The sequence below is a fragment of the Zonotrichia leucophrys genome, chromosome 12 (assembly GCF_028769735.1).
Source record: "Zonotrichia leucophrys gambelii isolate GWCS_2022_RI chromosome 12, RI_Zleu_2.0, whole genome shotgun sequence".
Classification (NCBI taxonomy): Eukaryota; Metazoa; Chordata; class Aves; order Passeriformes; family Passerellidae; genus Zonotrichia; species Zonotrichia leucophrys.
In genome coordinates, this window is record NC_088182.1 from 15,867,135 (window position 1) to 15,881,337 (window position 14,203).

Sequence of the window (14,203 nt, forward strand, 5' to 3'; positions counted from 1 at the left end):
GACCTCAACTCCTGTCATTAGCAGTTAAGGAAAGCATTCCCCAGCCTGAACGGCTGCTGTAACTGATGCTGGGGAGGTCAGTGTAAGCAGCAGTGGAACAGCAGACAGAGCTTCATCCCAAACATGTGTGTGATTTACTGGGCACCTGCAGGCACTCAGTTCAGTTTAAGGATTGCTGCCTACAGGCTCTCTGCTGTAGCAAAGGACCAAACCTGATCAAGTTAGAACACCTGCCCAATTCTATATACTCCAAATGGGAGAAAGGGCAGAGCAGGTATCAACAATCAGAAAAAGAGGGATTCCCAAATTCCCAGATACTTGGGAATTGCTCTTGCATAGGAAGTTAATTCATATGAGCAGAAGGGTGGAGAGACTATGGAGAGGCATTCAGTTAAAAGCAGTGTCATCTATAATTATAGATTCCCCAGTGACAACAAAATAAATTGGGAATTGTAGAAACACTGAAGGGAAAATAAAAGTTGTCACTGCTGGTAAAAGTAATAATTAATTCTGGAGCCTTCTCTCTCTGTGCTCCTCACCACCACCTCGGTGGGAATGTGCCAGGCTCTTTCCCAGCAACAGAATTATTTCTGTAAAACATTTTTGTAAGTTGCAATACCTCTGTAACTGAAAATAGAGGCAAATGCAAGCGCTTAGTGGGACCTTTGAAACCCCAGCTGTGAAGACTCATTAACTGTAAGTACATTTTTGCAGATGCACAGCTCTGAATCTGACTCATAACTCTCCTCCCATGACAGCAAGACCCAGGATTCAGGTAAAAAGGTTTAAGATAATTGATATGGATCCTTACTCAGGCAAATTAGGAGGAAGAAAGCAGCAAAGAGGAGACTTAAGGGATATGGTGAAGGAAAGGGGATCAGAAGTTGGCTCTGTTGAGGGATCCATCATTTGCAGTTTCAAGGCACAAGGAGGCCAGTATGAGATGGGAATCTATGTTTTATCTAACAAATTTTATGCATCTCACTCTGGTATAGGAGAAAACAGCTCTAGTTTCAAATACCAGGTCAGAGTAAAGGCCCTTCTTGAATAGCTACTGAGGATTTCAGTCATTTTGTCCTTTCAAGGGCTGGAAATGTTCAGGTTTACCAGGCTCAACTGCACGTGAGGGTAGTCCTTGTGTCGGCAGCTCTGGGTTGCTAAAGGACAGGATAGATATGGGGGAGATGCACAATGAAGCATCTCTCCCACACATAAGGCATATGGCAAAGTGGAGCACTCAAGTCACAGCTGACTCAGAGCTGCACACGAGGGTATGCACCTACAGTCACGTGTGTGTGTGTGTGTGTGTGTGCACCAACAGCCGGGGGAAGCATCACTGCCAGCACAGCTCTTCCCAACTGCATTCCAGAGAGCACAAAAACAGCAGGGTCAAAACCTGCAGTAGGAGTGTCAGCCACCAGCCTCTGAGTGAGCCAGCGTGCTGACACACACCAGGGAGGAGGGCAGACCACTTGGTGTCCAGCAGCTCTCTCCTGCTGGCATTTCTAAGCCTGATAGAAGATTCTGGTAACAACATTTAAACCGCGCTGTTGTGTATTATACAAGAACAGATCTTCCTTCACAAAAACCTCATTGGCTTTCCACCACCCCACCAAAAAAAAACTTTTAAAATCTTCTAGCAGCATTGACCGAATTGTAAAGCAACCTGGTTGGCTTCCATGCATCCGATGGCCTCTTCCAAGAGTGAAAACTCCACGCAGACATAGCCATAGTCGTAACCTGGGGACAGCATTTAAATACAGACGGGAGTCATGTTAGTGCCTTGTCATACAGAAAGCCACATTAAATCATCAATTTCCCTTTCCCTCCAATGACAAGCCCTCTAACCACCACCCCTCTATCTCAGAATGAAAAAGAAAGAAACCAGGGACTAGCTGGATGATGATTAACTGTGCAGTTTACCATGAACATTAATAGTCATGTTCCCACTTTCCCTTACACAACCCAGTGACAGTCACACCCTTTCTTAGGGTAAGAAATAATTGCTTTGCTGTTTGTTTTTTCTAAGTCATAGTGACTTTCCATTGCCAGTTTCACATGTGCTACCTTGGAGGCAGCACTCTCCAAAGTAAGTATTGATAAATCATTTCCAAGTACCTTGCTGCAGATATATTTTATACGAATAGCCAGCATTTTAATTGGGCAATATTTCAGAGAGGACTAACACAATTCCTTTGCCTTTGCTATTTTTCTTTCAACACCTGCTTACTTTTTGAAGTCCAATCCCTTGCATTATGAAAAAGTGCAGCTGAGGAGGAATGAAAACTCAAACTTTCTCATTTTGGTATAGATATCACTGCACTCATAAGAGGGTGTGGGAGCTTTAAGTTTAGATTCAAGAAACTATAGAGCCTTTACTCTTCTCACTCCTTGGAAAGCTGTTATCTCCATCATTGCAGAAGGGAATCACTGATTTAACTGTGTACTCCAGCTACCTGCACTGAAATATTATGTCCCAAAGTGCAGGGTGAACACTACAGAATCTAACACCAACTCAAGATCCATCCCTGATGTTGAAACTATCTCCAAGAACTGGAATGCTGAGGAACAACCTAAAGTCACAACCTCACCCCTCACATGTCAAGGCCACCACACTCCAAAATAGCACTTTCCAGATGATCATGGGCAGAGATGATTGTACATGGGCACAAGCAGTGAGAGAGTTTGGCTCCCTCCTCCTGCTGCTCTTTTGGCTGGTTTGGAACAAGAGGAAGGCTGGTCTGCAAGTGACTTGTGCCACTTTAGGCACCTAGCTGTCGTGGTGAGGAGTTCTCTTCCCTTCTACTAAAGATGCACATCTCAACTCCAGTATTTTCAACCCAGGTGTGTATCTGGTTCCTACTGCTTCAGCCCCTCACCTTCCATGAAAAGGTAATTCCATGCATGCTTCTCCCAGGCAAGGCATTCCAGCCTCCTGGGAAACAGCCCCCATCTCCCTCAAGCCTCTGCCTAAGAACATTTGCTGCATTCCCTAGTTTTTCCTTCTCTCTCACTTTACCATCTTTGTACTTTACCACATCAAAGACCAGACCACACACAATTATTTCATCATCAAGCTCTACTGATTTATTTTATCTTTTTCTTTTATTCTGGGAGCTCTTTGCATGCTGTTCTAACAACACAATCCTAACTTTGCACCTTTTGCCTCTAATAACAGGACTCCAATTTGAATCTAGCACCTCTTCCGCCTCGTAGAGGAATTTATTCAATTTTCCCGTATTATTTTAGTCCATATAATTATGCTAAATGGAAATTTATCAATCTGTGTGCTGTTCAGCTCAGTGGAAGATGCAGTCCAGCAGCACAGCATCTGTGGTGGAAGGCAGCTAAAGGCACTTGACACTCGTACATCAAGTGGGCACCTGGAACTAGAGGTGTGGTTTCAGCTGGCAGAATTGACAGAACCAAATTGATTCAGCTGTTCCCACAGCATCCATTCTGCTCTGCAGTACAGCCACACCGGATCACATTTTGAAAATGAAGGAGTTCTCCTCTCTGCAGAAGGCAGCTGCTCTCCAGAAGCAGTGCTGCCCCTTGCTGGGAGACTGCTCTGCATTCCAGGCAGTCACCTCTGCTACTCCCTGCACAGTGTGCAGCCTCACGTGGTACATTTTAAAGCCTTACTCAAATCCAGAATTCTTGAGTCGCTTCTTTCCCTTCTTTTTAGAGAAGGGCTGCATGAATGATATTTGTCAGCCCATAAGGCTCCTGGTTCCCCTTCAGAGAGGATTTCTGAAAGCCTGCTGTAATCAGCAAGGCAAGATCAGAGCACTATCTTACTTCTATGTGTAGGAGACCTCATGAGAGAAACACAAAGCAAAATTGCAGAAGTTTTCATTCTATTTGCTCTGCAATAAGAGGACGTTTACATCGCAGTCCTCATGAAGGGAATGAGTAGTTTAGGCATGGATTTAATCCAGCATGACACAACTGAGAGTGCAAGGCTGAATGTTATATAGAGACACAAAGCTCCGACGCTTGGAGGAATGTACGCCAGAGGATCATTCCAAGCATTACATGGAGACAGTTAAGGGGAAGCCCAGCACATTTCTCCTTCTGCACTTTCCCCTCCTCTGCTCTCCCCCACCGAACTCACAAACACAGCAGCAATAACATGTACAAAAACAATGACCATGGGCCCCATATCCTGCCAAAATGCAGCTCCAGGCCAGACGTTCAGCTCTCGTGGTCGGCTCGCAGAGGGACGCAGCGTTCTGGAATTCACTACGAGCTGTCCTTGCACAGACAGCACTGAAGTGGTGATGCAAGAAGAGAGCAGCCTGGAGCCACTTGCTGAAAACCACTGCTGAAGACGTGTGGGGGCTTGACACTTTTCCCCTCCTCCAGATCCAGAGCTTTGCATGGATCTGACAAGCACACTCAGGATGTGAGAACTACGGAGTAACATCAGCCTTGGGCGGCACGCCACCCCTGCCCTGCCCCCCTGCCCCCAGCTCCTGCACAGCATCCTTCCATTTTAGGCCATGGCAGGGAGGCAACTGAAATGGAAGCCTGTGGAACAATGGCACCACACCTTCAAAAAGCAATGGCTGCTGATTTTTCCACCATCTGCAACAATCACATTATCCAGAGGACAACACTTGAAACAAAACCAAGGGGCTTGAGGCTGCTTCTTAAGGGGGAGCAACTACAGAGGCTCCTGCCACCAACTGTTGTGCCTCTTCCCTGCCTCCTCCAAAGGGCTGGTTTAGCTCTGTGTAGCAGCTGCTGAGCTTGGATATTTTTGTTTCCGAAGCCTTCCCTGAGTTTGCCTGCCAGAATGCCAACAATTTAGGTGCTGTTACCAGAAGCAGGGCATAGGATTTTGATGGAGGAACAGGGCCAGGCACCCAACGGCAGGAACTGGCTCCATAGGCATCCCAAGGTAAGCAGTGCTCCCCTGTGAGTGAGAGCTCTTGGACAATACTCTCTGGTATTCTTCAGGCCATAGAAGTAAAACCAAAGCAATCAAACCAGCAAAGCAAAACCACTGCAGAAGAACAGTGTAGGGTTTTTGACTCAAAGAGGCCTAACTTCACAGGCAACGTTTCACATGAAGATATAAATCCTGGCCTCTTCACTTATTGATCAGTACAATACTACAGTTTCAGGATGCACAAGAAATTAGAATGGAGTAATGATTTGCAGAAGTATATATGATCAACATAAACTCTGTCAAAAAGGAAAGAAATCCTTGTGTGGTATTTCCCCCACACAACCTCTGAGCATGCTGCAGCACAGCTACACTGTCCAAATGATTTTTCCAACAGGAACACTTGAACTTGCCCAGATTTTGGCCCTAGCACAGCCATAAAACACTCATGTCCTCATCTCCCCCTGTGTTTTAGGTCAACTGTGTAAAAGCACTCTTGTACCTTATTTAGCTACTTCCTTTCAGCTGTGCAAGTCTACAGTACCACAGGCTGTGTACGACAGATGAAATCAGAATGCAAGGAGAGGGTGCACATAGATTACAGAGGACTTCTGCTTTCCCTTAAGTGCTTCTATGTATACACAATCCTTTACGGATGCTCCCAAAGCATGCTCGGCTGTCTTCTGCACTGAAAATGGCACAAATGCTTAATACTTAGGAGCAGGGACACATTTAGAGCTCCAGGAAGCTGCTCTGTGAGCACTGGAATAAGGAACATTCTGCCTCTGAAACAGACGTGTCTTAGCAAAGTGAATTTTGAGAGCACATGGAGGGTCCCTGCTAGCATGCAATAGTTTGGCTAAAAATCTTGAAAGCCTGCCTTAAAATTACTGTTCTTTGGCTTCAGATATAGAGATCAAAGGCTTGAGATTTAAAATAAGTCTTGTCTCTATACAGACACAGTTTCTACTGAACAACTGACACATAGTAATGTGTTACTTCACCATAGTTTGTTATATCAAAGATCTAAATAAAGGAAAACCATAATGTTGTTCTCAGAGGGGCTGTAAGCAGTGTGAAGACAAAAAAAAATTCTCTGGAGTTTTAGAAGACCAAATGAAAAGATCCTGTAGTGACAGCAGCCCTGTCTGTGCCAAAGCAAAGATAGTTTTGGAAAGAAGGCAGGATGGCAACATGACAAAGGCAGCCAATCCAAGAGGCAACCCAGCTTCCTGGTCCTAGGAATGAGTGCATCAGTTGTGCTCCTGCACAGCCCCAGCAAGCTGAGGGCATTGGGTCACCTCACATCCATGGGGAGCCACCACCTGCCTTTGCAAAAACTACTGTGACAAACCCCCAGCTGCTGTGGTGCAACACAAAGATGTTCCTTCTCTGGGACAAGAAGAGGACCCCCATTAAAATAAATCCATGTACCAGCTCACCAAAGGACACTACAGTGCCCTGGGCAGCTGGGCCACCTGCCAGCATGGTGGAAGTCCCTGCATCTGCCAGGTGGGCCAAGCAGCCCCAGGGCAGATGGATGCAATGCAGTCTCCTAGGCAGAGAGCTTCCCCACCATCACTACAACACTTGTGTTTTTTCCCCTAGGATATGATCAACTACCACAGAAGAAAAGCATCTGCAGTTCTGGAGACTTCTGGGATTCAGAGAGATGGCACATTAAAGCAGAGCCATGGCCAGCAGCTGAAGCAGGAGATTCTTGCTGCTTGCTCCCTCCAGAGACAGCCTGGCAGAGCAGGGTGCAGCTGAGGAAACGCTCTGCAGAGTTTCACCCATGCTAGAGGAGAAAGTTCTGTGGCTCCAAGGGCAGCTAGAGCATAAAGCATGGAGTGACTATGAAGGACTTCTACATCCCTGAAGATATCTGTGGTCTCACACACCGACCTTTGGGGAGCTCAGGTAATGGAGAACAGAGATTGTGCACCCTGTTCTCAGAGAATCTGCCATCTGTGATTGAAAGGAAGATCTACCTCATGAGTGGGAGATTTTGGCAATGTGCCCATGACCCCACGCACAAGATTTGCCTGTTTCCTCCAAGGAAAGATGCAGGTGTAGGTCTGCTATTATTCACTCATACCAGAGTGAATAACACTGGAGAACACAGGGCTTTCTCTGGATCTCTGTGCTATTACACTGGGCTACTATTAGGAGGCATCATACACTCAATGCTTCCAGGAAAACAGGAGCTCCTGGACATGCTCAGGAATGGCTGTACCTGTGTTTACTCAGCAGGCACTGCCTTTGCAGTGAGGATGGGCACCAGAGTAGTGCCTTTTGTGCCAGGCAAAGGAAATAAATCTGTCCCACCAGTCTGAAAAGCTGGAGGGCACCCCCGCAGCACGGCAGGGGCAGCAGCAATCTATCTATGCTACCACTGAAGCCAAAATCATGAGCTCTCTCAATACCAGCTGGTGGATTCTGAGCATCCATAAAATTGTCAGATCTCTTTACTGCACAGATAAATTGGTCTTCAGAGCTACTAAAGCTGAAGAGCTATACTAGAATAAACAGGACAATCTGCAACCAGCCATATCCCCAGTCCCTTTCAAAGGCTGAGCGTTTACAAGCCACACCTGCTGCTGGGAAAAGGTCTGTCACTTCCTGCTGTCCCTCTGTGTAAAGAAGTACACTCTTACACACTCATTCATGACAGAGAACAACACTGAAACCACAGGAAACGAAACAGAGCTGTATTCTGAAAGATAGAGCACTACAGTCCACTCTCCCTCCTCCATCCTGGAGAACAGGACACAGAAAGGACCTGCCTGAGACAACCTCAAAGGTGGACACCAGCAGCTCCATAAACTACAGGAACTACTACAGTCAGAGCCCCAATGGCTGTCAACCCTTCTTGGCCCAAGGAGGACAGTTTATACACAGCACAAAGGAGAGGAGAGAAAAAAACCCAATGCTAACACTGTACACACTGTAGTTTTATTAAAGACAAGCTATCACATTATGTTTGTACAGAAACCTGGAATCTGAGGAATGTTGGGGCCCTCACTAGACTCCATGAGAGAGGACTGTGAGCTGCACACCTGAGAAGATGTTCTACCCAGGAACTTGGTTTTAAAGTGCTGCTAATGTGAACCTGGTGTCCAGGATATATGACTTGGCATCTCAGCACAAAGTAATCAAGGTAATGTCAGTACACTGTGCAAGGCCTTGAAATTTTGCTCCAGAGATGCAAAAGGAATGAGCACCTTTGTAAAAACGGATTCTGCATGTCAAAAAGGCTGTGAGCATGTTTTATGGATGGATGTGTTTGTTGCATTTTCAGAATAGGCCTTATAACCCTGAACCAAGGCTGATCACCATCAGAAACACTGACTTACACCAGATTTGTACTTCCTATGTCCCAAGCCACCACATCACAGATAAGGCAAGAGGAGCAAGAACCCCTTTTGCTTCCAAGAGACAATGCACTAGTGCCCTGAAAGCAAGCAAGGCAAGCCAAAAGCCTACTGCCCACACAGCTGGGAAAACTGGCAAGGACTGCTATTGATGACCATGGACTAATTCCAGCTAAGTGTATTTTTTGGTTCTTGGCACGCTATTCTAGCTACAAGCTAGAGTCAATTGGTCCAGGAAGATGAGTGCTGGAGATATTTCCACAAGTGCTGGCAGGTGAGCCCTGCAGTCTGCAGAACTCTGCTGATCACTGGGGGATCTGACCACACCTCAAGGGGAAACTCCTTGTGTGCTACAGGATCTCCTGAGCTCAGGGATGGTCACCTCAGCTCTCAGCAAGTGCCTGAGCTCTGCATGCCTGAGTCATGGCTGATGCTGCAGAGTGAGCCACACAACCACCACTGTGCAAAGCACCAAGCACAGCAACAGGAGATTCTTCATCCTGTGGTGCATCAGCACCAGCCTTGATGGTGAGCCAAGCTGCCCTCTGTATAATCAGCACAACAGGCCAGATGCCCCTCTGCACCACAGCATGTGCTAGAGCCATCCCACAGCAACCCACAGCGTGTGTTTGTACCAAACCCAAGAATCCAAGTCCTTGTGGCACCCAATCCTCATCTAAGTCCAGAGAGCTGGGGCCAAGCCCTCTATATGGGGAAGCCACCAGCTCACCACAAACCCACCCTTTGGAAGGGTTTCCCCCTGGGCACTGCATCACTCCAGAAAGGAAACAAAAAGGTTTTTTCTGTTTGGCACAGTTCCAGAAACACTCCCTTCCCCTGCAGAGGAGCAGCTCACCTCTCCAGTCCTACCTAAAGCTGAGAGCTGCAGCACGATGGCACCTGTGGCAGGAGCAGCATCTTGACAGCATTTCTTCAAGAGCTGCCCTACCCAAACACCACCCACAGCAAGGAAGCTAAAACCCCGTTACATGTGGGCCTGACAAATGCACAGCCAGGTCTGCCTCAAGGGAAAGGTGATCTCACTGCCTTGGAATGCACTCCAGCCATGGAAAATGGAGAACTTATCCCTGCTGAGGAGAGATGCACCAATTTAAAAAAAAAAGATCTGCACCAATTTTTCCATTACGAGCTGGAAACTTCTGGACTCTTAGATTATGAGTTTTAGCAAAATAGAACACTGAAAAATACAATTCTGAATTCCAGAGGCTTCCTGATATATTCCTGAAACCAATGATTCACTGTTGTGATATACAAGATAGACTGCACTTGGAAGGGGGAAAAAAAAGCAGCACCTTTTAAAGATTTATCTAAGGGGCTTATTAATATTTAACAGGGCACCAATGCGGCAGAGCTTAGAGAGAACAAGCAAGATAATCCAGTTTCTTGTAGGACTTGGCCAAGGCAATTTTAAGTTTAACACAGGGAGGGATAAGGGAAGCAGTTCCAAGCACCACATAAGGGGCTGGTCTGGACAAATTAAACAGAACATGAATGCAAGGGCAAGAAGGAGGCCGAGCAAGCAGTAAAGTACATTTAGCGGCAATAATACTTGCTAAAACAAAAGCTTTTCAAAAGGGAGCAGGCAGCTGCCATAAAGCAGCTCATGTTTCCAGGTGACACTACATTTCTTGGGTGCTCCTTCAGCACAGGAAGGAGCCTGTCCTTCAGCAGGAGCCACCTGTGTCCATGTGGACATTGCTCTGGCCCCAGGCATTACTGCTGTTCTACCTGCTCCAGGTATTCCCGTTCCACAGGTGCTTTGTTCCTAGGGGTGCTGCATTGTGTTCACACATACACACCCAGGATTCAAAAATGAGTATTTGCAAGGGTCAAAACAGGGTTAAAACCCCAAATCTCCCAACTTCTGAAGTGCTGCACTAATTTAGAGAGTACATAAAAGGGCTGGGGTAGATCTCACTGTTCCTCCTGACTAAAACCCAGCTCACCTGGTCCCTCCAGGTCCACTTCAGAGCTCATCTCTGCCCTAGTGAGAGAGTCCATTCTCCACCAGGCTCTCCCAGCCCAGTAAAAATTCTTCTCAGTTCCCCAGATGGGCTTATGGAGTGAGCTAGAAAAGTCTTGTGGGCTGCCAGCCATTTCTCAGGCTCACTTTCCCTGAACAGCTTTCACAGCTGCTGGTACCAACACTAACACGAATCCTGGTTGGAAAACACATGTTCCAAGCTTGTCCCACTGCATGCTGCATGCAGGAGAACAATTTGAACAGAAGGCTCACTGTGGCTTGTGCTTTCACTTATTGCTCTGGACACCACTGCAGTGTCCTTTAAGATAAGCAGCCCTTTAAGATAAGGCTGGCTCCACGTGCTTCCTTCTCCAGGGCACATGTGAGTGACTCAGCCAGAGCTCTGTGCATATCAGACCCTCAAGATGAGATCTCAGGCTTATGTCTGACATTACTCAGGGAAGTAGAAATAAAGCCTTATGAAAATCAGGCAGGAGATAAGTTTAAAATATGATCAAAATCAAAACCAGGGCAAGGTGTGTTCATGTTAGACTCCTCAAAGGTCAAAGGTGTCAGCTTCAAGTTCCTGGCAGTCAGCACTGAGGCAGGAGCGTGGACAGTAAAAGGAGGAGGAGAGACCCCATTCCATGAGCAGCCAGTGCTGTGACACACTGCACTAACACCTCCAAGGAAGGGACACCATGGTGCAAAGCCACATGAAAGCCCAGAGCCCAGCAAGCAGAGACAAGCACCTTCAGATGGGAACGGGGAGCTCACAACCCCTTCCCAGAGAGCTGCTGACAAGTCATCACCACAGGCATCTACAGGAGCAGTGGGACATCCAGTGGGACTGCCCTGCCTCCACACAAGGCTCCAGGACATCCTGCACTCCAAAGCAGCTGATAGTCTTTGAGAAGGCTCTACAATGACCTCAAGGTTTGTTCTTTGCAAAGGTTAATTGGACAGACATAACCAAACACACTTGAGAACGCAAGCTGAAAGATTTAATATAGTTATTTCTGCCAAGGCATATACAGCACACTAGAAGAAGCCCTCCTCCCCCCAAAAATGGATTTGGCACTTCAGTCTGAACGTACAGGCATCGACTCAAAAATCTAACTGATGGAAATTACAAGTTAATGTCTTTTAGGGTAATACTATAAAGTCTGACTTTGACATTTTATCATTGTAAATATCTGCCTCTTTGATTTAAATAGAATTACTATGCCACTTCTTAAGGTCTCTCACTGCCTTGTTTAAAATCTAGCCATCATTTCAGTTTGTGGGCTTCAGAGACAAAATAATCTAAAGAATCAACAGCTTGAATGCATACCAAAATCACACCAGGTATATTAAGAACAGAGTTCCATTCTCAGCACAGCCTTCTGTGAAAATAGACTTTCCTTCGCACATACAGGGTATGTAAAAAAAGGGGCTTTATAAAGAAATTGAGCTGCTTTTTCCAAGAAAAATCAACCATATCTTTTTCCCCAAACCAGAAAGAGTCTTGTAGAAGATCATACAGTGGAATCATTACACTGAAGCTGCTGAGATAAGCTTTATGATAAGCGTTATCTTTTTGAGAAACTGATCCAAACCTCACTTATTTTGAGTTAATTGCGTGTTATTTGTTACGGCTGTTATTGTTCCCCCCACAGCTGCAGGCATTCTTCTCTCAAACACACTCAACATGCATACTCATGATTAATGTTATTTTTAACATTTCTGGACAGCATTTAAAAATATACAACCCACTCAGACTGACTTAGCACGTGCTCCTCTGAGCCAGGCTGCCATTGTCCCACCGAGCCCATACAGCAGTGCAGGTGTATCCCAGAGACATCAGTAATCCTAAAGGTTTGCTTTTCATTCTTATGGATATTTACACACACACCCCATCATAAAAGCATTGTTCAGCCCATGACTGGCCTCTAGTTTCAGAGGTTTAGCTTTCCAGAAGTTAATATTAAATCAATTCTATACACTTCTCTAGGAGGAGCCAATGTGGAAAGCTGGATTAATTTTACTACAGCTTCTAGTTACCCAATTTCTAAAACACGTATTCACAATGCAGGAAGCTTTTATTGCCCTAGACACATCCATCTTGTGCAAGAAGGATCAGAGAGCTGTTTAAATGCAGCCTCAGGACACAATGCAAAACAAAGACTTTGGAGCCTCCACGTAACCTGGAACAAAGCTACGCCGCTTAAATGACTGATGTTGACTGGACAGGGTTAAACAACAGCTTTACACAGCTCATAAAACACCAGCTAATTTTAACTTCATTCTTTGCCTCCCCACAATTGCCAGAAAAACTTTTTAAAAAGCCAACTTTGCAGCTGAAGAGACAGCCTGGAACAGAATGCAGCTTTTGGAGAGACAGCAGAAAACTGCAGCCCTCGCATCACATGTGAGCACCCGCAGATACCGGAGCCTCTGCACATAACTTCAGACACTGAGTCTCATCCTCAGCAGCCTTTGAAACAGGGAAGGGGAAGGAAGAAACAGCAGCTCTCTAATGAGGGCAGTAAGTCCTAATAATGTGCATGGGAAGAGACTTACAAAGAAATTTCCAGTTCAATTTGATTTATTACTGAAGTGACATGTTTCAGAAGGAAAAAAAAACCAAAACAACTGACAAATCTCATCAGCACAGGCAAGAAAGGAGCATGTTGCAATTATTGTGTTGCAGTCAGTGCTGTGTGGGTGACGACAGCAACACTGAAATATGCTTAGGAAAGAGGAAAGAAAGCAAGAAAGACTAACTGTGCCCCTTAAGCCCTGCTTGTTAGGCCAGATTACGTGACACAGGGATGTTCTTTAGTTCAAAGGTTCCTGAGAAGGTTGTGAAATCTCCTTTGACAGCTTCCAGAAACAAAAATACACAAATACCCCACTGCCCCAGTTTCTCAACACATTGGAAGCCTTTACATAATGTATTGACACCAAGAATTCCAGCTGCTTCACGTACAACTCATACTGAAAATATGAAAAAGCACTGATGAACGTAGAAGCCTCTGCTCTCCTAGGTTTAAAAATGAAATTAAAATAAAATACCAGTTTCCAGGTATTTCCTACTAGCATTATCCACACCAATCCCCAGGACTCACCCTTCCTACCATCGCACATCTTTGTTCCAGTACAACTCTTTCACAAAGCAGCCTTGTAAAATATTTCTTTCTTCAGAATCCTATACACACTGATCAGAAGTACAGCAGAACTTTATTCTTTGAATGAGGAAGAACATCCAGGCCCAGTATTTGGATATCTGCTTATAAAACTTACTTTGTCTTTTTATTTAACCTGTCTTCGTACCTAAGCAGGGCATCAGTTTCAGGTTACTGAAGGAGAAATGTTAGGATGGAACAGGTTTCCTGAGGACACTATTTGTGCAGCATTTGTTCCACAGTAAGACCACCTCAGAAACAAGATTTAGAACATTCCACAAGGATTTAGTAATAGTTAAAAACAAAAATTATGGAAAAATTAACCTGCTGTCCCATGGCTTTACTCTTGATAGCTATTAGAACAGCCTTAGTGCTCTTCCTGCTGCTCCTACACCTCTCCAGAGGCAGCTGGACACTTGCTTTACCTCTGAGGCAGCAGTGAGTATACCCATCAATTCTGAGGCCAACAGGACAAACTACAAAACTCACAGGGTATTTTCATTAAAAAATACCTGCAATTAGGGCATGTAAGACTTTAACCAAATTGCCTAAGAGGATATTGGTGTAAAAAACACCCTGTTGTCACCTTGAACTAGAAGCACTGGAAAAGCATTCTCACCTGAGCTGTAATCTTTCAGTCGCAGGTCCTTCACAGGTGTCCCATCAGGCCCACGGAAAGCGTTGAGGATCTACAGGAAAAACAAGATCCACTTCATCTCCAAAATCCAACCTCCAAACCCAAGGTACTTGCAATGCACATTTCTGTCTCTCCAAGAGTTCTGTT

General features: G+C 45.5%; 1 protein-coding gene across 2 annotated transcripts in view; it reads right to left on the reverse strand.

Moving 5' to 3' along the window:
- RBM6 (RNA binding motif protein 6) overlaps positions 1-14,203 on the reverse strand; it is a 57,951-nt gene that overhangs the window by 34,049 nt on the left and 9,699 nt on the right. For both annotated transcript variants that reach the window (XM_064723640.1, XM_064723639.1), the window contains exons 5-6: positions 14,039-14,108; positions 1,667-1,740 (exon numbers count right to left, since the gene is read on the reverse strand). In XM_064723640.1, the coding sequence (XP_064579710.1) occupies positions 1,667-1,740; positions 14,039-14,108 (144 nt within the window). The remainder of the gene's footprint in view (positions 1-1,666; positions 1,741-14,038; positions 14,109-14,203) is intronic.